The sequence below is a fragment of the Hylobates moloch genome, unplaced genomic scaffold (assembly GCF_009828535.3).
Source record: "Hylobates moloch isolate HMO894 unplaced genomic scaffold, HMol_V3 SCAFFOLD_18, whole genome shotgun sequence".
Taxonomy (NCBI): domain Eukaryota; kingdom Metazoa; phylum Chordata; class Mammalia; order Primates; family Hylobatidae; genus Hylobates; species Hylobates moloch.
This window is the reverse complement of record NW_026652293.1, coordinates 68103822-68131257: the sequence shown is the minus strand read 5'-3', so window position 1 is coordinate 68131257 and position 27436 is coordinate 68103822. Positions and strand designations below refer to the sequence as shown.

Sequence of the window (27436 nt, the reverse complement as noted above, 5' to 3'; positions counted from 1 at the left end):
CCTATAATCCCAGTGCTTTGAGAGGCCGAAGTAGGAGGATTGTTTGAGGCCAGGAGTTCCAGACCAGCCTGCGCAACATAGGAAACTGCGTCTCTAAAACAAACAAACAAAAACACTAGGCTGGCATGGTGGCGTGCCCGTAGTCTTGGCTAATCAGGAGGCTGAAGGGGGAGGATCACTTAAATCCAGAAGTTCAAGTGTGCAGTGAGCTATGATCATACCACCGAACTCCACGCTCCAACCTGGGCAGCACAGTGAGACTCTGTCTCAAAAAAAAAAAAAAAATCAGTGCCGAGTGTTGGCCCTGAGTTTTCATGTGGTTTGTGACACAGCAGTAGCTAATAACCCTCTTTATGTTCTTCCTTCCTCCTGCTCACAGAGGAAAGGGGAGACTAACATTTTCTCGAGATGGAGTCTTGCTCTGTCACCGAGGCTGGAGTGCAATGGCGTGATCTCAGCTCACTGCAACCTCCGCCTCCCAAGTTCAAGCAATTCTCCTGCCTCAGCCTCCTGAGTAGCTGGGATTACAGGCGAGTGCCACCACGCCTGGTGAATTTTTTTGTATTTTTAGTAGAGACGGGGTTTCACCATGTTGGCCAGGTTGGTCTCAAACTCCTGACTTGTGATCTGTCTGCCTCAGCCTCCCAAAGTGCTGGGATTACAGGCATGAGCCATCATGCCAGGCTGAGACTAACATTTTCTAAGGACTGACTAATGCTGAGTACTTTCACATATGGCGTTAGATTTAATTTTTTTTTTTTTATCCTATGGGGTAGTCATTATTTTTCACATTCTGCAGACAAGGAAGCTAAGGCTCAGGGAAATTAGATAGCTTATCTAAGTCAAAATTTTAGTAAGTGACAGAGTTAGGATTCCAAAGCAAGCCTTCTGGCTTTTTGCAAAACCCCATTTTCACTGCTGAGTACCTTATAAAGATCAGACAAATTCTCTGGGGTATCCAATTGCCATCTCCACTGAAGATAATTATAGTTTTTGTTTCCAAACACTAGTTCATCAGGGGAAAGAGACATTCACCTTGTTGCGTATAAACCAGGAGGAAAAACTATTTATTAGTGTGTATGAGTAGAATCTAGCCCTGTCATCACAGAGGAAATGCCCCATAATACTTATATCAATATGAATAATGAACCCTATGCATAATCGGCTATTTGGAATTGCCCTTTTATCTTTTAAGATTAAAATATCCTGTCCTCTGACTCAGAATGGCTCTAAGCTTTTCTTACTGAATTAATGTAGCATCATTTTGAAAACATAATGCTGTCCTCTCTGCTAGCATTTGAAATTAATTTCTTATAAAACAGGCTCTGGGCCGGGCGCGGTGGCTCATGCCTGTAATCCCAGCACTTTGGGAGGCTGAGGTGGGTGGATCACGAGGTCAGGAGATCGAGACCATCCTGGCTAACACGGTGAAATCCCGTCTCTACTAAAAATACAAAAAAGTAGCCGGGCGTGGTGGTGGGCCCCTGTAGTCTCAGCTACTTGGGAGGCTGAGGCAGGAGAATGGCGTGAACCCAGGAGGTGGAGCTTGCAGTGAGCCGAGATCACGCCACTGCACTCCAGCCTGGGCAACAGAGCAAGACTCCGTCTCAAAAAACAAAAAAAAACAAACAACAACAACAACAACAACAACAACAAAACAGGCTCTGCAATTTGGCACAAGAGTTCTCTGCACACAGTCTAAAACTTCTCTGCAAAGTCTAAAAGCTTTGCAGAAATTTTAATGGTGTATCTTGGGCCAATATAAAAACAATGTGGATTGTTAAAGAGAAGACAAACATGTGAGAGAAACTTGTTTTTCTTTTTCTTTGATCTCCTAAAAGCAAGATCACATCTCAACATACAGAATGAACAAGGGGAACAAGATTTAAAAATCAGAGGAGAGGAGGATGCGAATAAATCTCTTTCTGTGTGCATAAACTCAAATCACGCTATTAAGTTGTGAAAAGAAACATTAAGGACCAATCCTTTTAGAAAGCTTTCAGATGAGCCGAAGTGGAAAAGTCTAGAATCTGTCCTTGAAAGGGATTTAGTATATCCTCAAAGTAGGACTCGGGTGATTGAAGACAATTAAGGACTAACAAGAAAGAGACCAAATTTTACTTAGGATTTTAAAATTTTACTCATTAGAACAACTATTTATTTGTTTATTTATTTATTTTTCTTTTAAGACGGAGTCTCCCACTGTTGCCCAGGCTAGAGTGTAATGGCGCGATCTCAGCTCACTGCAACCTCTGCCTCCCTGGTTCAAGTGATTCTCCTGCCTCAGCTTCCTGAGTAGCTGGGATTACAGGCGCCCACCACCATACCCGGCTAAGTTTTTGTATTTTTAGTAGCGACAGGGATTCTCTATGTTGGCCAGGCCGGTCTCGAACTCCTGACCTCGTGATCCACCTTCCTCAGCCTCCCAACGTGCTGGGATTACGGCCACCTATTTCATTTTTTAAGAGTGTCTCTTTTAAACATGATTCACTTTATGGAATCCTACTGCCCATTCCAGTCTGGAAAGCTCCTTTTGTCCATGTCACAGGGCGAATTACTTCATCGTGTTGAATATACTGAGTGTCCCAAGAGGTTTTTCTTCCCCGTAACATGGCTGCTTTCTTCCTTGATTACTGGCTGGATTATTTCTGCTCCTTTGAATTGACCTCTTTGCTTTCAATACACCTCACCTTAATTCATTTTACACACAGTCACTGGTCATTCTTGGTTTCATTGTCATCAAGTCTCCTGTTAGGTGTGCAAGAGCTCTGTGTGACAGCCTTTACTGTAATCAGCCCCTGGGGCACAGTGCAAACAAATTGGCATTTCCCTATCTGCCCACTGAAACTGAGCCACATGGAGGGGCTGTGTGGCTGCCAGTCAGATGCATTAAGGCACCAGGGGCAGGAGTTTCAAATGTGAGCCACGTATGGGAAGGCCCAAGAGCAGTCTCTGAATGTAGAACAAGTTGATGGAGCCTGCTAGAGAGGAAGGGATAGCAGTGATTACTTATTTAGCAGTGAGGTCTCCTGAGCAACACTGGGAGGCTAGCTCATTGTTAATTTTTTTGTTTTACTATAATTATTTATAATTTTAGTAAATTGTAAGTAATTTACTAAAGTAAATAATTATAAAAATGCAAATCTGGGTTTTGAACTCAAATTTGTCTGCTGGACCTACCGAGAGTAATTTGGTTCTGATTTTCCTCTTACAAAGATTTCTGATTTTTAAATGTTATGACATTAGATACTGCCAAGATTGCCTGAATAATGTGTCCTCTTTCACTTTGCCATTCTGAACTTGTAACAGTTTAGATCTTTGGACACCTAAAGAAGTCTTTAGGTTTCTTTTTAAAAAGAAATTAGGTGGTAATGCCTGCAAACCTGCCAGTTATTCTTTTCAGAGGGAAACCTACTTGTGTTTGTTCTTTGTGTACCTTCCCCCACTAGAATGGAAGCTCCGTGAAGACAAGAACCAAGCTGATTTTGTTCTCATTTGTAACCTTGATGGTTCCAGGCATGCATCGACACGGAGTAAATGTTTGTTGAAAGAATGAATGAATGAATGCTATCCAACTTGGACACATTTTTGCAATAGGTAAACTTCGTTTCCATGGTGATATCATACCCCATTTTTTTCCCTTCCAGTGGTCTTAATCATTTCCAGCACCCACCTCCTGCCAGCTCTCCTCCCCATACTCCTCTCTTTATATTTCTCAAACTCACTACAAACTTTAGTCATTGAAATGTACAAGAACCAAGGAATCAACCAGCTAATGAACAAATTAGTCTGTGATCCTGGCAGAAATCCAGGACTTCCCTTAATAATAAGGGCATTTTAGGAAGTCTTATAGAGACAATGAATGCTTCTCATTTGTGATCTCATTAGTGACTCTAGTTTTGACAAAAGCTGGCCAAAGGATACTTTTCAGCTACTATAATCTACTGTAATGTACCAAGTCACCTATATGGAGTAGACCTCTTCCAGGACTGAGGCCACATTCCATGATATTTGATATGATTGATATTGTGGATTGCTTTTAGCGTTTGCTTTATGCTAATGCGGATAGAAAGAGGAAATAAAGAAAGTAACTGAGTTCATTAAATGAAAAAGGCAGGGGACTCTCAGGAGAAGGAATCTGAATTCTAGCACTTATCCAACCATGCAAAGAACCTCCTCTTGTCCCCAAATTCCCTTGTAGGAAAACTGCTGTCTGTGTCAAGCAGCGCCTAGAATATTGGCTCTGAGACAGAAAGTTGAAGAATTCTGAATTAAGGTATGTCCAAGGCTTTTTTGGTTTTGTTGTTTTAAAGCAATTCTTAAAATTAGTATTTTTCCTTAATCATTTGGGATATATTTTCCAAAAGTTGAGGTTGCATACGCCACATTTTAATCTGGATGTCTTCATATTCATGTTTAGGGAAAAGAATGAAAATAACATGTATAAATTTTGCCAGTATGTTTTCTCATTTAATATTCAAAACAATCCACTGAAGTATATCCTGTGAGTCTCATTTCACAGATTAGGAATCTGAGACCTAGAGGTAAAGCGCTTGCCATGCTCAAGGCCACACAGCTAATAAATGCAAATCTGAGTTTTGAATTCAAATTCGTTTGCTGGATCTGCAGATAATATTTTGATTCTGTTTTTTCTCTGACAAAGATTTCTGAATTTTAAATTTTATGACATTAGATTCTGCCAAGATTCCCTAAATAAGGTGTGCTCATTCACTTTACCATTCCGAATTCTTAAACTTCTTATCTTTGGACATCTCTAGTCCTATCTTTGATAAAAGAAAGTTGCTGTTATGTGTCATAGGTTTTTGTTTGTTTGTTTTGTTTTGTTTTTGAGACAGAGTCCCACTCTGTTGCCCAGCAGGCTGGAGTGTAGTGATGTGATCTCGGTTCACTGCAACCTCTGCCTCCCAAGGTTCAAGTGAGTCTCCTGCCTCAGCCTCCTGAGTAGCTGGGATTACAGGTGTGCGCCACCATGCCAGGCTAATTTTTGTTACTTTTTTAGAGATGGCATTTCACCATGTTGGCCAGGCTGGTCTCGAATTCCTGACCTCAAGTGATTCGCCTGCCTCAGCCTCCTAAAGTGCTGGGATTACAGGCGTGAGCCATGGCGCCTGGCCTATAGTTTTTTAAAATGTTTATAATCTTCAATAGCAAGGTCCCCCAAAGTCTACTGAAGCTAGACTTGACTGAAAATTTATATACACAAATAAGAAATGTGTGCATATAGCAATGCATGTGTTAAAACTGAAGTGATAGGCCAGGCACAGTGGCTCACACCTGTAATCCGAGCACTTTGGGAGGTCGAGGTGGGCAGATCATTTGAGGTCAGGAGTTCGAGACCAGCCTGGCCAACGTGGTGAAACCCCATCTCTATTAAAAAAAAAAAAAAAATACAAAAATTAGCCAAGCGTGGTGGCAGGTGCCTGTAATCCCACTCGGGAGGCTGAGGCAGGAGAATCTCTTGAACCTAGGAGGCAGAGGTTGCAGTGAGCTGAGATTGTGCCATTGCACTCTAGGCTGGGCAACAGAGCGATACTCTGTCTCAAAAAAAAAGAAGTGATAAAACTAATGGAAATTATTCTGTATTAGGAAGAAGACAGAAGTTCATCGTTTTAAAGATAAAATGGCTCAGTGTGAAAATGCAACATATTTTATAATTACCCCAAAATTATTTTTTCTTTGAGAACCAAGAGATATTCTTTTTCATAAAAACGTATATGAATTTTCCCAAAGTAAAATCTAAGTTGAAATCTCCTATGTTGAGTTTAAGCCTGTGGAGCTAACCTTTACCAATCTTAGTTGCCATCCAAAATCTCTAATTAAATTTTTCTCAAAAACAAAACCAAACCAAAGAGGCAAAAAGAGGCAAGCTCTTTACTGCCACCTACCGTCAGAAAAAAATAGCCCGCTAAGTGTAAGGATAAATGACTTGGATGGAAAAGTTGAGGCATGGACAGGGAGACCATATGGTCTGGTTTGCAGATAGTTCCTGTTGTCTTGACATTTATCCATTTTAGCATTTGTCCTGCCCCCTTTTTCTCTCAAAACCCTGATTTGGATTACAAATTATATGGTTGTTACTGGCTGTTTCCATACATCATTTAAAATACTCAAGTCAGGCTTATCTCTCCCATCTAAATGCAGACACACACTTCTTCAATTGGAGCCCTCTTCCCAGCTCCCATTCTTTCTCGTTCTGATCTTCATGACCAAACTTCTCAAAATAGTAATGCACACACCATTTCCACTTCATTATTCTCATTCACTCCTCAACTCACAGTACTCTCCCTTCTGCCCTACCTATTCCTCGAAACTGCTAGTTACCTGCCCTCTCTCAAATCAGCAGACACATTTCTGCCTTGATCTTGCTTCATATGTTGTCAACAGGCATGCGCCACCACGCCTGGCTAATCTTTGTTTTTGTTTTTTTTAGAGACAGTGTTTCACCATGTTGGTCAGGTTGTACGCTGTTGTCTGCCCTCCCTCTGCCATCTTACATCTTGTCTTGGGTGACACATCCTCCTGTTTTCCTCCTATAGTCTGGGTTCTTGTCAATGTCCTTTATAATTTTCTCTTCCTCTGCTCACACCTAAATGTTGGTGTCTCCCTTCATCATCGCTCTACAGACTATGCCTGGGTAATCTCACCTTGTGAGTTCTACTGCAATCAACTTGCTAAAGATTCCCAAATTCATTCATTCACTCATTCATTCACTGTTCGTTCAGTAAATATTTATGGAGCACCTACAAAATGCCAGTGACTTCTCCAGGTTCTGGGATACATCAGGGAACAAAATGGGAGGGAAAGTTTCTGCCCTGTGTAGACAGTAAGACAATAAACCACAAACAAAATAAATAAGTAAATTGAACAGTATGTTTAAGAGTGATAAGTGACACACGGCAGGTCGCAGTGGCTCATGCCTGTAATCCCAGCACTTTGGGAGGCCGAGGCAGGTGGATCACAAGGTCAGGAGTTTGAGACCAGCCTGACCAACATGGTGAAACCTCACCTCTACTAAAAATACAAAAATTAGCTGGGTGTGGTAGTATGCACCTGTAATCCCAACTACTCAGGAGGCTAAGGCAGGAGAATCGCTTGAACCCGGGAAGTGGAGGTTGCAGTGAGCTGAAATCACACCACTGCACTCCAGCCTGGGCAACAGAGTGAGACTGTCTCAAAACAAAACAAACAAAAAAAAGAGTGATAAGTGATACAGAATAGAGTAATAGAGATTGGGAGTGGTGGAGCAGGGTTTTTTAATATAAGGGACAGGGAAGGCCTCATGGAAAAGGCAACATTTTAGTTGCCTTGAAGAAGAAGAAGGAGTAAGCTATGAAAATATCTGGAAGAAGAGCGAAGAAACAAAGTGCAAAGATCCCGAGGAAAGAATGTACCTGTCCTATTCAAGGGATGGAAAGGAGGCCAGGATGGTTCTGGAGCGAACTGAATGAGAAGGAGGGGAATAGAGGATGAGGTTAGAGGGGTTCAGGTCTGCAGATGACAACGGCCTGCAGGTGACAACGGCCTACAGATGACAATGGCCTGCAGGCCACGGTAAGGACTCTGGTTTCCCTGTGAGAGAACTGGGGAGCCATTGGCAGGGTTTTAGGTAGAGAAATGACATCATCTTTTATATCATTTAACAGAATCGCTGTCTTAGGTCAGGTTCCCATGGAAACATACTCTGAAACACGGGTTGTGTACAGGTTTACTGGTGACTGCTCTTGGGAATGCCGGTAAGGGAGTGAGGAAAGCAGAACTGGGCGGAGGGAGAAGTTGGACTGTGATGCAGTTGCAACAGAGGCCACGGGATGGCTCTTCAGAGTTACCCACATCTTTACACCGTTCCTTAACTAGTCATTGGATGCAGGTTGTGTCTTAGGAGGGAGCTGTATCCTTGGGTGAGGCAGCCACCTTCAGCCAAGGGCAATTCCCAGAGAGAGAGATTCAACTGAGACTCCTTTGCAGTCAACATTTTCCATTCTGAATTGGGGAGATGCACCACAGCATCTTAGAGTCGGCCTCTGCACCCTCAGATAGATCAACTCCATATAGAAGCACCCAGGATCCCTCTTCCATCTTCTGGTCGGCTCTTGCTACTGCAGTTTGTCTCAAGACTTGAATGATACTCATCATCTCCTCTGCTACTCCACACGGTAGATTTTCCCCACCCCCCAGCCAGTCTATTCACCACACAGCAATGTGAGTGTTCCTGCTAACACGTAAGTCAGATCATGTCACTCCTTTGCTTAAAACCCACCATGTAGGCTGGGTGCGGTGGCTCATACCTATAATCCCAGAACTTTGGGAGCTGGGCAGGTGGATCACTTGAGGTCAGGAGTTCAAGACCAGCCTGGCCAACATGGTAGAACCCAATCTCTATTAAAAATACAAAATGGCCAGCCATGGTGGCACACGCCTGTAATCCTAGCTATTCTGGAGGCTGAGACAGGAGAATTGCTTGAACCCAGGAGGCAGAGGTTGCAGTGAGCCGAGATCGCGCCACTGCACTCCAGCCCAGGTGACAGAGCAAGACTCTGTCTCAAAAAAACAAAACCCCACCATGTAACTACTCCCCTTTCATTTCAGAGTAAAAGCCCAAATCCTTGTCATGATTTACTCATATTCTTGCTAGGGACTACATCATCCCCGATTATTCTCCTCACCACTCACTCTGTTCCTGTTACACCAGCTCTCCTCCTTGAGCACATTTTTGAAGGACAGTTTAGCAGTGTCTATTTTCCTACTCTTCTTGGAGAAGCCCGAGTCAAGGTGCTTTCAGACTGAAATGTTAATAATTCTGTCTGCTAGTGTAAAGGTTGTCTTCTGCAAAGATTATCTGGTAGTCACATCACAGGCATTTAATTTAAAAGAATTCAACTATTGGCTTAAAAAAGAAAGAGAAGCAATCATTTAAATAGCACACATTACTAGGGCAGTGTGTACCTTCCTGAGGCAGAGTGCCAGGAGTCCTGAAAAGAACATCTGAATGATTTTAAGGTTTCCCAACTATTCACACACAAAAAAAGAAAGTGAAATTTGTTGATAAAGCGACCAGGCAAGATGGTTTCCTTGAGGAAGAAAGTGAACAACTAAAGCCTGAAGAGAAACTTTAATGATAAAGAATTAGAAGGCCAGGCACAATGGCTTACGCCTGTAATCCCAGCACTTTGGGAGGCTGAAGTGGAAGGACTGCTTGAGGTCAGGAGTTCGAGACCAGCCTGGGCAGCATAGTGAGAGCTCATCACTATCAAATAAGTAAATAAGAATTGGAGGAATAAAAAAATACTTCTACAGAATTACAAAACCATACATACTATATATTTTAGGCTATTTAGGAGATGTTCAAGGGCAATTTTTATTTCATTGGCTGATCAAATTGGGCCCTGTACTAGAGAAAAGAGAACCAGCAAGAAGTGACCCTCATGTGGAAGGGATAAGAAGGCGCTTGGAAGTGTCATTAAAGGGCTGGGGTAAGGGCTTAAGGCAAGAGGTAGCCAGTAGGGAACTCTATTGGGGGACCAGAGGAGCAAGTTTATCTCATATCAAGTTAAAAGTTTTCTGTCTGTATCTTCTCAGGCTAAATCCTTTTATTTATTTATTTTTTTGAGATGGAGTTTCACCCTTGTTGCCCAGGCTGGAGTGCAATGGTGCGATCTCGGCTCACTGCAACCTCTGCCTCCTGGGTTCAAGCAATTCCCCTGCCTCAGCCTCCCGAGTAGCTGGAATTACAGGCATGCGCCACCACTCCCGGCTAATTTTGGATTTTTAGTAGAGATGGGTTTTCTCCATGTTGGTCGGGCTGGTCTTGAACCCAGACCTCAGGGGATCCGCCCGCCTCAGCCTCCCAAAGCACTAGGATTACAGGGGTAAGCCACCGCGCCCGGCCAATCCTTTTAAAAGTCTGTTAAACATGCCAGCCATGTCTTAGCTGTGACTGGGGGATAAAGGGAGGCACTATGTCTGTGTTTCGGGTCAAAGCAGAAGGATCTGGGGCTGTGGCCTAGAGACGTGGTTATGAGTTGAGGTGGTTGATAGAGAACACTAGAGCAGTCTGGAACAAGAGGTGGCAACGAGAGTGATGACGACCTCGTGGAAAAGAGAACACGCCTCGGTACTTAGAAATATTGAGAGAGGGGACTAGAATTTCTGGAGTTATACAGGTTAAGGGAACAGATTGCATTCATGGGGATTGAAAAGGAGGGTGCTTCCTCCCTTTCCATCACTGGAAAAGTAAAGAAATTTGGAAAAATTCAGAATATATATACAAGAAGAAATATCTGGGCTATAGTGGCTAAGTCTGGAAAGAAAGATTGGGGTGGGCTGAAGGACTCTAACATTATATATTTTGTTTACTCTTGTGTTACATTACTTGTGTTTGTTATGATAACCAGCATTAGTTTTTTATTAAACATAAGGTTTAGGGGAAAGTGGAATAACTATACAAATTATTATCAAATTCATTAGAAATAGGCCGGGCTCACGCCAGTAATCCCAGCATTTTGGGGTGCCAACGTGGGTGGATCACCTGAGGTCAGGAGTTCAAGGTCAGCCTGGCCAACATGGCAAAACCCTGTCTCTACAAAAATACAAAAATTAGCCTGCTGTGGTGGTGTGCTCCTGTAGTCCCAGCTACTCGAAAAGCTGAGCCAAGACAATTGCCTGAAACTGGGAGGCAGAGGTTGCAGTGAGCCCAGACCTGGACGACACAGCGAAACTCTGCCTAAAAAAAAATATATATATATATATATATAACATGAGAAATAAAGAGTATTGAGAGGGAAAATTGCCCTCTGGATTACAAAATAGTATACAATTAGGATCATTAGAGTATTACGGTACTGATGAAAGGACAGATGAATGCAAAACTGTGCATTGGAAACAAATACTATTACGTTAAAAATTTTTAATAAATTGAGGTGATGTCATAAAGTAATAGGGAAATAATGGGCCAGGACAATAGTTAGCTATATAAAAAAAATTAATTAATTTTGAGATCCTTGCATTATACTATATTCCTAAATAAATTCCAAATGGATTAAAACATTAAATAAAACAAACAAGAATATTGACCAGATCTCATGATCAGAATCATCCTAAAATATGGAAAAAAATTAAATATTGATCATTTGAATTTATAAAAATTTAAAGTGTTTTTGTGTCCTAAAAGTTATAAAATTAGAAGGCAAGAAAACTGAGGAAAAATAAAGGGCTTATACAAATGGATAAAAGGCAAGATACATGACTAATTCACGAAAGAAATAGAAACAGCTAACGAACATAAGAATATTCAGTCTCATTGATGAAGTTTTGTCCTTTGAATTAATAAAGAACTTTTTTAAAATATGAGGGTAAGTGGGATAAGAGAAACATATTGAAGGCAAACATACACATTGAAACAATAGCAGTATGAATAAAGCGGCTTAAAAATAATATCAGAGAAGGAAATTATCTGAAATGTGGAAAAAGTTTTGTGCACAGAAGTGCCAGTATTACTTATTATAGTGGAAAAATGGAAACAACCTGTATGTCCAATAACAATAATATGGGACCAGATAAGAAATTATAATGTGGACAAATGATTAAGTTATGTTTTCGGAGACTACTAATTAAATATGGGAAGGCTTATAGGTTAGGTGAAAATAGTTGGATATAAATTCTAATTTATAGTATGAATGGCGAATTTTTTTAATGAAAAAACTTTTAAAAATGTATGAATTGTATGTAGTATGATTTATTATATTTTTGTTTTCCAAGTTCCTTTTCATAATCGTGTATTATGTTTGTAATCAGAAAAAAAATTCTTCTTTAGAGCCTTCACAGTAAAGTCCAAATTCCTTAGCAAAGTTTATGATTACAACCGGGCCTCTGCCTTCTGTTTACCTTCTCATCATTGCCGTGTTCCTAACTTGCACTAAGGTCATACCAATTGCTTACATTTCCCTAATTGCCGTGTCGTCACTAGCTCAGGTTTATTTATTTTATTTATTTTATTTTTTATTTTTTTGTCTACAGTGCTCTTGAATGTCCTTCCTACTTTCTGGCCCTGTGAATTGGCCACTTTGACTTCAAGCCCCAGCCCTGTATTTTCAAGGGATAGCCTCCTCCGGGGACCCTTGAGTAGAGTTAAATATAGTTGACCCTCCATATCCCTGGGTACTGCATCTATGAATTCAACCAACCTCAAATTCAGGAAAAAAGCAAACTTGAATTTGCTGCATGCCATTGAATCCACGTGAATGAAGTGATGCGTAGACATCATATTAGGTGTTATAAGTAATTTAGAGATGATTTCGCGTATATGAGAGGATGTGTATATGTTATATGCAAATATTATACCATTTTATATAAGGGACTTGAGCATCCATGAATTTTGGTATCCATAGAAGGTCCTAGAACCAATCCCCCATGAGTAGAGACAGCTGTACCCCCTGCTTTGTGCTGCTGTAACATCCTGTGCATTCCTTTCTCAGAGCACTTATCACATTGAATTGCCATCATGGTTACCAACCACCCTAGTTTGTCTCTGCCTAATTCTAATTCTGTTAACTTGTTCCTACTTACCCTATGAGCCCCTTGACTGCACAGACTGTTTATATCACTACTGAGTTTTTTAGTTCTTTCTATTATACATACTGTCACTCTTATCTTTTTTTTTTTTTAAGAGACAAGGTCCCACTCTGTCACCCAGGCTGAGTCCTGTGGTGTGATCATAGCTCACTCTAACCTTGAACTCTGGGGCTTAAGTGATCCTCCTGCCTCAGCCTCCTGAGTAGCTGGAACTATAGGCGTATACCACCATGCCCAGCTAATTGTTAATTTTTTTTGTAGAGACGAGTTCTTGCTATGTTGCCCAGGATGGTCTTGAACTCCTGGACTCAAGTGATCCTCCCACCTCAGCCTCCTAAAGTGCTGGGATTACAGGAATTACTGTCTTGCAATCTTAACTCACTTTAGTCATGAGATTATTAGGGGATAGGAGAGAACAGGTTAAGTGGAACGGTCCTATGAACAAGTACTATAGACAGCTCCCACTGTGATGTGATTTGAAGGATGTGACAAAGTTATTCAAAACTATGTTTGTTACAAGCCTGTCAGAGTGCCAGTGAAAAACTTCCCCTCTAGGTTGTTAAGTGAAACAACACCTTGATTATTTAATATATTAGGATGACTTACGTTTATTCTTCCCTTTAGTGCTCATTGTAACTGAACAGTTGTTTAAATACTGCTATTTAATACTACAATCTGTCCCATTTCAATCCCACACTCACAATTCCCCTACCCGGCCCTAATTGTTATATTTTCCAGAGCAGGAATAACCTTCTAACATGCTGGTTGAGTATATTTCTTTATTATGTCTATAGTCTGCTCCCTACTCCCCATCAACACAGGATAGGGATCTTTATTTTGTTCACTGGTGTATCTAAAGTACCTACAAAAGTGCCTGGCACATAATAGACACCCAATAAGTATTTGTCGAATGACTAGCTCTGCTAAAATGAGGGATTAGTCCTCTTTTTGGGATAACTCATTCTAATTATTCACAAAATGAAAATTTTACAATATCAACAGAGGCCATTTACTACCTTTCTTGAGGATAAAAACAGTATACGTTTTCTGGCAACCAATTATTACTTTCTTGCCTTTTTTGTTTGTTTGTTTGGTTGGTTTTGTTTGTTTGTTTGTTTTTTTGAGACACAGTCTCGTTCTGTCACCCAGGCTGGAGTGCAATGGCGCGATCTGAGCTCACTGCAACCTCCGCCTGGTGGGTTCAAGAGATTCTCCTGCTTCAGCCTCCTGAGTAGCTGGGACTATAGGTGCCCACTACTACGCCCGACTAATTTTTGTATTTTTAGTAGAGACGGGGTTTCACCATGTTACCCAGGCTAGTCTCGAACTCCTGCCCTCAAGTGATCCGCCCACCTCGGCCTCCCAAAGTGCTGGGATTACACGCGTGAGCCACCGCGAGCCAAAGTACTTTTTTCCCTTAAGCCTGTTTGAGTTGGATCTTCCGTCATCCAAGACTTTTTTTCAATAATACAGTCACCTTCTGTTTCCACACTTGTGGAACCTTAAAAAAAACCGCGGCCGAGCGCGGTGGCTCACGCCTGTAATCCAAGCATTTTGGGAGGCCGAGGCGGGCGGATCACCTGAGGTCAGGAGCTCGAGACCAGCCTGGCCAACATGGTGAAACCTCGTCTCTACTAAAAAAATACAAAAATTAGCTGGGCGCAGTGGCGGGCGCCTGTAATCCCAGCCACTTGGGAGGCTGAGGCAGGAGAATCGCTTGAACCCGGGAGGCGGAGGTGGCAGTGAGCCGAGATCGCGCCACTGGCGCTCAAGCCTGGAAGACAGAGTGAGACTCCGTCTCAAAAACAAAAACAAAAACCGCCCCACAGGCCAGCCGCTCGTTCTCATCCTTCTCTCCCATCCTCACCCCAGTGCCCTCACCGCCCCGTCCCCGCCTTCCGGCTGCCTCGGCGCGGGCCCGGAGGGCCAGAAGGGCTCCCACCCGGGGCAAAGCAGCAAGACGCGGGGCCAGCGTTCTGCCTGGAAGGCGCGCTGCGGCCGCCCTTCCCCAGGTCCCTGGAGCCCACGTTCTCCCAGCTCGCCCGGCTCCCGTTTCGCTCCCAGCTCCAGTATGAACCCCGAGCACGTGCAGTTCTACCCTGATTGGCTCGTCATCATCGTGCTCCACAGCCTAGTCCCCCGCTCGCTGTCTGTCACCCTGCGTTCCCAGAGCACAGAACCGGGCAAAGAGCCGGGAACCCACGGCACCATAGCTAATCCCTGATGAGTCACCGCTCCAGGCGCGGGCACTCGGGCTTCCAAGCCCCGCTCTACGGGCCAAGGAGACGTCAGCAGGATTCCACCTCCCACAGCAGGCGAGCAAGCGAGCACGCAGAACAAAGGAGCTCTGCGTGATTTCACACAAGAGCCACTCGGATTTCCTTCAAATCTGAGGCAAAGTGCATTTCCCTTTGCGGCTCGAAGCAGCCTCTGAGCACCGGGTCTCCGGCACTACATCCCCTGGGCCGCGGGGTGGCAGCAAACGTCAAGGGGGATGCGCATGCTCTGTGCGGAGCCTCGCGCTTCGCCTCCGCGGCCGCCGAGTGACGGAAGCGCGTGCTTAGGATTATGGGAAATGTGGTTTCTAAACCGCGGGCGCCCCCTGCCTGGGCCCAGAGCGGGACTTCAGCTCCCGGCCGGCCGGCTGGAGAGGGTGGAAACGCGGAAGGAGAGGGCGGGGCGAGTGGGAGAAAAGGTGGGCGGAGCCGGTGGGAAGGCCGGGCGGAGGGGGCGGGCCTTCGGCCAGCTAAGCCGCGGCCACCCGCGGTCTGAGGGACCGGAGGAGCGGGGCCGGGAGCTGCGAGGAGCACCCCAGACGTCGCCGAGCGCGAGGGCGGGCGTGCTCGGAGTGGTCGCTCGTCAGCCGCTGCCCCTCAGTCTCCGCACTTGCAGGTCCCCTCCCTCTCCGCCGGGACGCGGGAGAGCCCGGCTCGCGGCGGAGGCGGCCAATGCGAAACTGGCTGGTGCTGCTGTGCCCGTGTGTGCTCGGGGCCGCGCTGCACCTCTGGCTGCGGCTGCGCTCCCCGCCGCCCGCCCGCGCCTCCGGGGCCGGCCCTGCAGGTGAGGTCCTGGGGCCGGGCGGGTTGGCGGCCGCGGGGGGGTGGGAGGCCTGGCTCGGTGCCGCGGGGCTTCGCCGGGAATTGTTAGAGGCGGGGGAAGGGCCAAACGCGACGGTCCCCAGACGAAACAAACGGCTCTTTTCATCCTTGGAGCGTTAACATCGGGCAAACTTGAGGGAGCTTTTCTCTTTTCGTGTCCCCGCCGCTTCTCACTTCCCCGTTTCCCTTAACGGCCGCAGAGCCGGCGCCCGCAGCTGCAAGTCCTTCGCCCGTCCCCAGGCCTGGTCGGTGGTATCCGACGCCGCCCGTTCGCCCGGGAGCGGAACCTCGTGTGCCCTTCAGCCGCCAGCGTCTCCTGCTTTGGGAGCTGGGGCTCTGAAGTTGTTTTCTTCCCCCACAAGTTGTTGGTCTTTCTCGGTCAAGACTAGGGTTTTAGTGCCATGGATAATGTGTGTGCGTGTTTTCAAAGGTGGCTGGGTTTTGCTTTTAAGGAATAACTTTGCTGTAAGAATATACTGTAGTTCGTATTCTTGGATTATGGTGTAAGTCGGTTAAACAAATCTAGACATGAAATAGGGCATGGCCGAGAGTGGAGTTGTTCCTGTGAGTTTGGATCGCATAACCTGCTAATGCAGTTTACATGGAAATATCAAATTCTTTAACGATCATGTCCATTTGCTCTAAAACTTAATCTCTCGTAGGAATGAAACCTTTGTTCCTGTTTCGCGTCACAGCCTAATAGAATGCTTTCCTCACGGTGTCCAGTGGATTGTTTTGTTAGTGGGTTCCACCACTCTGAACACTACTTTAGCTTTCCCTGTATCTCTTGTCTTCTTTAAGGGCTTGCCCTAGAACATGAAAGAAACCTAGAAAGCTCTTTTAAATATTACGTAATACTTAATTTTGTAACTATACTGGGACTTTTTTCCTTACCATCTCCCCAAAACAGCTGTTTTCTAGTCCAAAAGTTCTTAAAATTAGAATTGAGTGTTTGCAGTTCAGCACTCTATGCCTTATAAGTAGAAAGTATTTGGCAATCCTCAAAACAGTCTCAGTTATATGAAATTTTGTTGATGTTATTTTGGTAACAATCCCTTTTCCTATTAGATCACTAGCTCTTTGAAAAGGATTCGTGTGACCTGAATAGAATTAAACACTATTTAAGTGATTTAATGAAAGTACAGTGTTAACTATGCACTTAACCAGTTAATGGGTCAGGGTTTTGCTCAGTGTTTTTTAGGTTTTTGTAAAGTGAACTAAGAAGAGAGTGCCATATATAAAAAAATGCTTTGTAACAGCTGCTTGTGTGTTACAGGTTTTTCTCTTTTGTTCTGAATGAGCCCTGCTGGAATCTTCTTGCAGAGCATCGTTAAGTCTGTTTATGGCCTTAATGGTTGTTTAGGGTTCAGTAAAACAAACAAAAACTGAAATCTTAGTAGACTTCAAACTGAAAACTTGCTAGGCAGTTTCTTAGTTTGAGACAAGTTTTTCCTACTCCCTTACTGCACTTGAAGGATGATACCTTTATTTGCCATCCAGTTAGACCAGGCTAGATTAAGGAGATGAAGAAGTAGACCATAGAAAGGAGCAGGGTAGTAGCGTAGGTAAGAAGATCAATACTAGTTATGTTAATTAGCTTTGGCTTTGAATGAGTACCGTGTATCTGGTCAGAAAATAAATAGGATTTTTTTTTTAAGTTACGGGATACGTGTGCAGGACGTGCAAGTTTGTTACATAAGTAAACGTGTGCCATGGTGGTTTGCTGCACCTGTCAACCATCGATATTTTAATAATCTAAGTTAAACATGACTGGCCCGGCGCGGTGGCTCACGCCTGTAAATCCCACCACTTTGGGAGGCCGTGGTGGGTGGATCACCTGAGGTCAGGAGTTCAAGACCAGCCTGGCCAACATGGCGAAACCCCGTCTCTACTAAAAATACAAAAATTAGCCGGGCATAGTGGTGCATGCCTGTAATCCCAGCTACTCAGGAGGCTGAGGCAGGAGAATCACTTGAACCTGGGAGGCGGAGGTTGCAGTGAGACGAGATTGCGCCATTGCACTCCAGCCTGGGTGACAAGAGCAAAACTGCGGCTCAAAAAAATTAACTAATTAAACAAGACTGACTCCTACCTTTCCTTTTTTCCTTTTGGAAAAAACGAAAAGCAGTGGAAGCATCTTAAATGCAAAATTTTCCCATAATTCCTTTACCATTGTGCTGTCACCATGTTGAAACTAAAATAGTTGGGTGTTTTTACATTTTAACCCTTATACTTTAAGCCTAACAGGAGAAAAAAATCCCCAAGATTTTGCTAAGTATTCTTTTCTTGAATTAACATTTTTAAATGTATTTTTTTTTTTCTCTTCTGCTGCTTTGTCTGACTTCAGTCTCATTAAGTCATGGCAGTTTTTTTTTTTTTTTTGAAAAAGCGATTTACCTTCCCTGAATATTAAAAAAGGCTCTCTGGCTGGCAGTTGATTCAGCAAATATTTGAGAGCCTACTCTGTGCCAGCCTCTATTGTAGGTGTGGAATTACAGCAGTAATCAAGCTAAACTTCCTGCCCTCATGTAGTTTACAATTTAGAAGGGAAGACAGAGCATCAGGAAATAATTATAAATATCACAGCGGTAGTAATAAGTATAGTGAAAAAAGATAAAGCAGTGTTAAGAGATTAAAGAAATGGTTTTAAATAGGTCTGGGAAGTCCATTCCATTCTGAAGAGGTAACAGTTGAGCAGGGACCAGAATGAAGTGAGTGAGTCACGTTAGTACCAGAATCAGCAACTTCTTAAATGTGATAGCTTCCCTTAAACCAGTCAGGGAAAGCAACTGGTAAAGAGGAAGTGAAATCCAGCACACCTGAGGGTGACAGAGGAAAATGCAGGTGGAGATAACCATCGGACTAAGGAATCTAAACATAGGATAACTTGATTACAAAATGCTCGTTTTGGGTAATGCCTTAAGTAGGAATTATTTAACGGTTAATTTAGAAAAATGATGTGACAAAAGAAGGCTTCGCTTTCTAGGTATCTGGAAAGAAAGAAACCAAAACAAAGGAGCATATTCACTCAGCAAGTACTCGAGTGTTAGTTTCTGTGCTGGATGCCTAGTCCCTGCTCCCAAGGTGTTCACAGTATCTAATGGAAACAGACGTACGTCAAGTAGAAGGTCAAAAAACAAATTGAGCTTATTTTGTAATTTTGCCTGGGGTGAGTTCTTGCAAAATTATCCCTATATGCTAATCATGTCTCTGTGCTTCAGTTTCCTTATTTATAAAATGATGATCTCATAGACTTATTGTGAAGATTCAATTAATGAAACACCCGGAACAGTGCCTGTTTCATAGTAAACACTCCATGAGTTTGAGAGAGGAGTGGTAGTCTGGTGGCCACTGATGCCTGTGCTAGTGTGGTGTTTTGGGAGGTGTCTTTGGTAGTGTGTATGATGATTGTCTTTATCATTAGATCTGTGATAGGCTTACATGTTTTCTTCATTTTCAAGATTTGTATCTATTTGTGACTCTTCCAAGAGCATGCATATGAGACTGGAATTTTAGTCTGATTTTTAAGATTCTTGGGCTTATTTTGAGCAATCGATTTTGATGTCAACCTTCTTTACACTTTTTTATTATTATTATTTTGAGACACAGTTTCACTCTGTTGCCCAGGCTGGAGTGCAGTGGCACCATCTTGACTTAACTGCAACCTCTGCCTCCGGGTTCAAGCCATTCTCCTGCCTCAGCCTCTGTTATACGTGTGTGCCACCACACCCAGCTAATTTTTGTATTATTAGTAGAGACCGCGTTTTGCCATGTTGGCCAGGCTGGTCTCGAACTCCTGACCTCAAGTGATTCATTCACCTCGGCCTCCCAAAGTGCTAGGATTACAGACATGAGCCACTGCACCAGGCCCTCCCTTAGACTTTAGTATACCCTTGGATGTCCACTCACAGTGCAGAGTCCAGCAGGTTGCCAGACTCTCAGGATATATTACATATTAAAGAAAAGAAATAGTTCTTACTGTAGGGTCTCAGAAGAAAACAATACCCCAAAGTAAGGCCTCAGAAGCAGCTGTCTCTGACCTGCTGCTGCTGTCCTCGCTCTGGCCTTGCACTCTCACCTGAGGCTAGCTGTAGAAACTAAAATCCCTCTTCCCCAAAGCCATCCATAAAACCTAAACATATTACTCTAACTACCACCCACCGCCACCTTTCTATATAAAAATTACCTACCTTACCTTCTTTTATTACAGGTCATAAGAACCTCATACCAGAGAGGGTCCTATCCCATACCCAGCAGGAAAGAATGTATACTCAGAGAGGACAAGAAGAATCTAGACAGGCCATGCTGGGTGTTCCAACTCCATGTGTTACCATTAGATCCTACCCTTTCTGTCCAATCTTAATTCCACATAGCTATCCATACTTTGTTAAACCTAAGCATAGAAATGGGCAGCTTCTCCTGTATCTTTACTGATCAAATAAATTTATATGCCTTTTCTCCTGTCCATCTCTTGTCAATGATTTTCACCGAACCTTCAGAGGGAAAACTTTCCCTTGGCCCTTACGTTACCTTCAGGGAGCTTGCTTGGGATTGTGATTTAGTCCTGACATTATGAAGATTTTGTTTACTGCTGTATCTGTGCCATCTAGAACAATGAGCATAGGACATGCTCTGTCATTTGAGTGAATAAATCAAGAGAATAAAACTGGCGCAGTTTGATATATTTTCACAAATCGAACACACCCAACTAATCACCACCCAGACTTAAAAAAAGAAAACTATCAATGCTTCAGAAGTTCCCTTCATGCTCTGTTCTGTCGCTACCAGGGATAGTAACCAGTGGCAGAAATTTGGCTACTTTTGTACTTTATATAAACAGAACCATCTAGTATCTACATAGTTCCTATCGCCTGTTTATCTTAATATGATGTATTAATAGAATAATGTTTAATGATGTGATTAACATGTAATTTTAATGGCTGCATAGTATTCTGTCATATAACTACACCATAACTTATTTAATGAGTCCTTTATGTGTTTATGTAGCTTGCAGTTTTCGCTATTAATAGGTGACACTATGATTAATGAAGATCTTTTGAGTGTATCACTGATTATTTCTTTAGAATGAGTTCTTAGAATTGCTGGACAAAGTTATACCATTCTAAATTATTTGACACATTGCCAAATTGCCCTGCAGAAGACTGTACCAAATTACATTCCTTCCAGCAATGAAAAAGAGTAGGCTTTTTTTTTTTTTTTTTGAGAAGGAGTCTAGCTCTGTCACCCAGACTGGAGTGTAGTGGCGGGATCTTGGCTGACTGTAACCTCTGCCTCCCAGGTTCAAGCAATTCTCCTGCCTCAGCCTCCCGAGTAGCTGGGATTACAGGCATGCATCACCACGCCCAGCTAATTTTTGTTGTATTTTTAATAGAGACGAGGTTTCACCATATTGGCCAGGCTGGTCTCGAACTTCTGACCTTGTGATCCGCCCTCCTCGGCCTCCCAAAATTGAAGCTGGGATTATAGGCATGAGCCACCGTGCCCAGCGGAGAGTAGCCACTTTCTTGAAATCACTAACAACATTTCCTTGAAGTACCATCATTTAGTTATAATCATTTAAGAAGACACTTGTCAGTTTGAATGTAGGAGAAAACTGGTGTCTCATTGCTCTAATTCAAACTTGATTCTTATTGAAGTTGAACATGTTTTCATAGGCTTGCTATTTGCCTTTTTTCTTTTCTGAATTATCTTTATGTTCTTCTGTATCATGTTTACTTCTTAGCACTTTCTTTTTTTCCCTCTGTTTCTAGACACTGGAATCAACTAGGTACCCTGTTCTTGTAACATAAAACAAAAGGTGGTAAGAGTTTAGAGCCAGATTGGTAAGGGGAGCTAGAAATTTGAGCAACATTCTTACATAGGTATTTTATTATACATCTACTTTGGGTTTTGTACTGTGTAACACAGTACTCAGGAGTCTATTGGACTAATTTACGTTAATGGTATGTGGTTAAAAAACCTATTTTTCTGACATTTGACTTCAGTATATCTGGAAGTAGTTCTCTAAAAGACCACAATATGCCGTGTTACTTCCCCTCTGCAAGAAAAAGAGAAATGCATGTAAAGTAAAGCAGTTGAACACAAGCAGCTTAGACATGGATTAGAAGCAGAGGGGATTGAGAGTGGCAGAGAGGTGGAATAAGATCAAAAAGAGGTTTCCATCCATAATCCATGGGATTTTCACATGCCACATGGTTATGTTTGTATTTCTTTATTATTTTTAGAAAAATCTTGTTTGACAATTATATGGAGAAGTCAGGTAAAAACCAGTTAGGATGCCCTTGTACTGGTTTTTAAATGACTGTAAAATTGAGGTGAAAAAACAGGTGAAAAAACAGACCGAACTGAGCAGCAGCTAGAATTCATGACAAGAAAGGGATAGATTTGAGAAATTTTCATGAAGATTTTGAGACATCAAGAAAAGATTAAATTATGTTCTATGTAATCTATTTCTAAAAGATTTGCTTTGATTAGCCATCAAAAATAAGGTAGTAAATTTTTGGCGTTAAAAGTGATGTTTCAAATATTTTGAAAGTTTGCTTTTGTGCAGCATCCTTATTTTCTGATGATGTCAGATAAATGAGGCATTTAGATTAAATGTGATTTTTGCCCTACAGCTTTTAATCTTTTGAGATGAGACTTTGAAACAAATGAAATAGAATATCCAAAACTTTTTTTGTATCAGTTTTCTCTAATTAAGAAGTTGAAGCACAGGGATTTAAATAATTTCTTACTAACGTAATGCAAAATGTTGGCTGTGGAATCAATGTCAGAACTGGCTGGTCACTACCTTTGCCTCCTTCCTGACACTAGAATGTACATAATATTTCTCTGTGAAAAAGGTGGGGAGGCATATTGTCAATTTTACAGTCATTTAAATTAGTCTCCGAATTCAGACACCCATTTAACGTGAGTTCCAGCACTAGGTACAACTTTCATCATATAGTTATGTATCTGAGAAAAAATAAGCTGTGAGTTCAAAAAAATTGATGTGTTACCCAGTGTATTCAATGATCCGCTTATTGCTAATTCAGTTGGACTGGTATTGTGGATTAAAAGATCAGAATTTAGACTCAGATAAGCTATATTAAGCTGTATAGCTTTAGAATAGAACAGTGATAAAGAATGGAGTTAGATTGCCTGGGATTAAATCTTAGGCCAGCCATTTCCAAGCTGTTTGACTTAAGTTACTGAATTCTTTGGGTGTTTCATTTGTTCAACAAGTACCAGGCCAGGCACTGTGGATCACGCCTGTAATCCCAGCACTTTGGGTGGCCGAGGCAGCGGATTACAAAGTCAAGAGTTCAACACCAGCCTGGCCAAGATGGTGAAACCTCATCTCTACTAAAACTACATAAATTAGCCAGGCACAGTGACAGGCGCCTGTAATCCCAGCTACTCGGGAGGCTGAGGCAGGAGAATCACTTGAACCCGGGCGGCAGAGGTTGCAGCGAGCCAAGGTCGTGCCACTGCACTCCAGACTGGGCCACAGAGTGGGACTACATCTCAAAAAAAAAAAAAAAAAAAAAAACAAGTATCTACCTCATAGGGTTGTGAACATTAAATGATACTCTATATGTAGTGCTTTTCACAGATTAACTGTTCAATAAATATGGCCTATTAATAAGCTTAATCCATGAAAATTTGAATTTATTTAAAAATAAATTGTCTTTATAAAAGAATTCATTTTAGTACATGACTCATTGTAGAGTGAAATAATAAATACCTCTATTCCATTTGGAATGGAACTTTTTTTTTTTTCAGGTGGAGTCTCTCTCTTGTTGCCCAGGCTGGAGTGCAGTGGCGCAGTCTCGGCTCGCTGCAACCTCCACCTCCCGGGTTCAAGAGATTCTCCTGCCTCAGGCTCCCAAGTAGCTGGGATAACAGGCAAGCACCACCACCCCCGGCTAATTTTGTATTTTTAGTAGAGACAGGGTTTCTCCATGTTGGTCAGGCTGGTCTTGAACTCCTGACCTCAGGTGATGTGCCCACCTCGGCCTCCCAAAGTGCTGGGATTACAGGCGTGAGCCACCGTGCCTGGCCTGGAATGAAACATTTTAAGAAATATATCTATTGTGGAAAATAAGGTATCTACACAAAAATTTCTGTATTATATCCTTAAGATTATCCTAGTAGAACTGTTTTTATTATTTTAGTTGGGCCTTTGAAGAAAATATCAGCCTAGTTTTGTTGTCTTTTAGACTGAATACCTAGATCCCGTGGTATATAAAAACATTGCGTTTAATGTAGTAAAGAGTCTGGGCTTCAATAATTTATTTTTGGAAACGTTTTGGATCATTTCCCACCACTGGAGAAAGAGATGAAATGGATACCTCATCAGAGCTATATATAAGCTTGTAGCTCTCAAGCCTTAAAACTGGTGATGAAAAACAAGGACAAAGTATATCTTTCTCTTCTGTCTTCTAAGGACAAGTTTTAGATAGAAATGTAACCCTGCGCATTAGACCTTCTGACAATAAAAAATGAGCCATTCAGAATGACTTGTCACTTTATTTTTTTTTACTAAAAATGTTGCTTTCCCTTCATTCTTTAGAATATTTAGTAGGTAGTAAAAGGTTTACTGGCTATAGAATTCATTGATATAAATAAGGGTTGCATTACTTTCCAGTGTGGAAGTCCTTCAACTTCATCTGCCAAACTTAATAACTAACATTAATGTAGGACCTCACTTTTCAAAGCACATTTTTTTTTAGTTGACATTGAATGCCTCGTATATGCCCAGTACCAAACCAAGAGCTTTATACATGTTACCTCATTTAATTTTTACAACAGCTTTATGAGAAGTATTATTATACCCATTTTGTAGTTGAGGAAACTGAGGCTCAAGAAGCTAAATAACTTATAGCTAATATATGATAGGGCCTGGATTCTAACTGTGGCCTAATTGACTCTTAATGCCTACTATTTTTCATGCTACATTGCCTTCTGAAACAGATTCTTACCACACACATCTTGTTTGTTTTGAAGAATTAGTATACTCATGTGAGCATAAATACATACATACATACGTGAAAGACAAAAATACTCGAAACCAAAATGTTATTAGTGGTTGTCTCTGGATAGTGGGTTTATATGTGATTTAAAAATTCTTTTCTTTGTATGTATCTGAATTTCCTACAAACATAAGCTTATTTTGTAATAAACTTATGATACATATTGAACTTCATAGTAATTGATACATGACTAATTCTCATGTGTTGTTCTTATTTCTAGATCAGTTGGCCTTATTTCCTCAGTGGAAATCTACTCACTATGATGTAGTAGTTGGCGTGTTGTCAGCTCGCAATAACCATGAACTTCGAAACGTGATAAGAAGCACCTGGATGAGACATTTGCTACAGCATCCGACATTAAGTCAACGGTAGGTTTTCTGAGTTGTTGCCTTGCCTGGTTTATTGAAATAAGAGTTCTGAAAAACCTAGCCAGGCGTGGTGGTGCGTGCCTATAGTCCCAGCTACCAGGGAGGCTGAGGTGGAAGGATTGCTTGAGCTTGAAAAATTCAGGCTGCAGTGAGCCGTGATTGCACCACTGCATTCCAGCCTGCGTGATGGGAAGGAGTCCCTGCCTAATTAAAAAAAAAAAAAGTTCTGAAAAACCTTATTTTGAATAGAAATGTTCATTCAGATATGTGGGCTCTTCCTGGGAGAAATGGCTGTTTCATTTGCTTTTCTTCCATATAGTTTGGGCCAAAAAGTAAATTTAACCAACATTTTAAGCCAAATGATAATTGGAAGAGAGTATATTCACTGGTTAACATGTGTAGTATTTAGATACCCAGTGTGGTTTGTTTGTTTTTTGCTTTGATTTAGAATAGCAATTCTTAAAAGGTTCTATTCTAGAGCAGTTCTCTCTTTAGACACATGTGCATGTCTAAATATACTTTTCACTAACTTCACAGAGATAAATTTAATTTTTTTCAGTTTTGTAGTACTTTTTAGTTGTGTAATCTGCAGTATGTGTAATATGCCATGCTCTTTTTCCTGACTACCCTTCCAGAACTGAGCTTTGGTAATCCATTTCATGCTGACATTAGATAGCTCTCAGTTACTAGTTAGGGGCCCAAAGCCTTAGTCTGTTCTCAATGAGATCAGCTTCTGAAGATTATGTAGTGAGGGACTAGGGGAAGAAACGCATAGAAAGTTGACTTCTATTTATGTGAAGACTCAGGTGATAAGCAGAGAAGGCCCTTTCAGGATTGAATTGCACTGGCACGTTTGTGACTGAGTAGCTATACAAGCAAATTGCAGTTGTGAATTTTTTTTTTTTTTTTTGAGATGGATTTTTGCTGTTGCTCAGGCTGAAGTGCAGTGGCATGGTCTTGGCTCACTGCAACCTCCAATTCCTGGGTTCAAGTGATTCTCCTGCCTCAGCCTCCCAAGTAGCTGGGATTACAGGCACCTGCCACCATGCCCAGCTAATTTTTGTATTTTTAGTAGGGACAGGGTTTCACCATGTTGGCCAGGCTGGTCTCGAACTCCTGACCTCAGGTGATCTGCTTGCCTCAGCCTCCCAATGTGCTGGGATTACAAGCGTGAGCCACCAAGCCCAGCCTAGTTGTGAATTTTCTTGTCACTAGTAGTGCTTACTCATAGTAGCTTTCATTCCTTTTCAAGACAGGTTTCTTTAGTTCATGGTTGCAATGATAATAGAGCCTATTACACAGCAAATGAAAGACCTCAGAATCATCACTACTGTCAGAACCATCTCCAAAAGCTGTACTTCCTGTAGTATTTCCCTGTTAGAAAATAATGATTCCTCTACCAGTTGCTCAGACCAAAACTCTTGGTGTTACCCTGATTTTTCCTTTAACCTGCCACATCCATCAGCATACCTTCCAGATGCTGCTTAGACCATACCCAGAATCCGACTTCTCACCACCTTTACCACTGCCATCTGATCTAGGCTGCCATTACGTCTCACCTGGATTATTGCAGAAACCTGCTTCTCTGAACTTACTGCTTCTAGCTTTGACCCCCTACATTTTATTTTCCATGCAGCAGCCAGAGTGATCCTTTTAAAATTAGTCAAATTATGTCAATTCGCTATTCATACCCCTCCATTGACCTCCTTTCTTGCTCGGAGTGAAACTCCAAGTCTTTATTGTGGTCTTTGACTTTATCTACATCTACTGTCCCTACACTGGCCGCCTTACTGTACTTTCATATACTAAAAGTGCTCCTGCCTCAGGGCCTTTGCATTTGCTACGTCCTCTCACTAATGTCCTCAGGACTCACTTCCTTCAGGTCTCTGCTTAGATGTCACTCTAGCAGACAGCCCCATATTAAATAGCAGCCCACCCCTATCTTGTTTCTGTCTTCCCTTAGTTGGCTTTAATTTTTTTTTGGTAACACTTATCACCAGCTGGCATCTGTATTGTATTTAGTTGTAAAATTGTTTGTCTTTCTCCACTTGAATGTAGGTTTCATGAGCACTGGGGCTTCAGGTTTTTTCGTTGGTGTATTCCCAGTACCTAAAATCTAGCTTGGTGCAGACTAAGGCATTCAACAACTATTGAATGAATGACTCAGAACCAAATGTAATGAGTAAAGTTAATATTCAGACATTCACCACTAATTTATTTGCCATCCTAACAGTCTTGCTTTAAATTTAGCATGCTTGATTTGTGTTATGAAAATGATCAGCTATCTGTATAAAAATAGATATTAGGCAAAAACACCTTCCTGGGACACAGTAATTTTGTGGATCTA

General features: G+C 42.1%; 1 protein-coding gene across 2 annotated transcripts in view; it reads left to right on the top strand.

The window, feature by feature from the left end:
* The first annotated feature begins 15336 nt into the window (after nucleotides 1-15336).
* B3GALNT2 (beta-1,3-N-acetylgalactosaminyltransferase 2) overlaps nucleotides 15337-27436 on the top strand; it is a 59245-nt gene continuing 47145 nt past the window's right edge. Inside the window, exons 1-3 of one of the 2 annotated variants that reach the window (XM_032136446.2) lie at nucleotides 15337-15648; nucleotides 23472-23594; nucleotides 24942-25089. In XM_032136446.2, the coding sequence (XP_031992337.1) occupies nucleotides 15537-15648; nucleotides 23472-23594; nucleotides 24942-25089 (383 nt within the window). In that variant the 5' untranslated portion in view covers nucleotides 15337-15536. The remainder of the gene's footprint in view (nucleotides 15649-23471; nucleotides 23595-24941; nucleotides 25090-27436) is intronic. The other variant, XM_032136445.2, reaches the window with a different exon arrangement.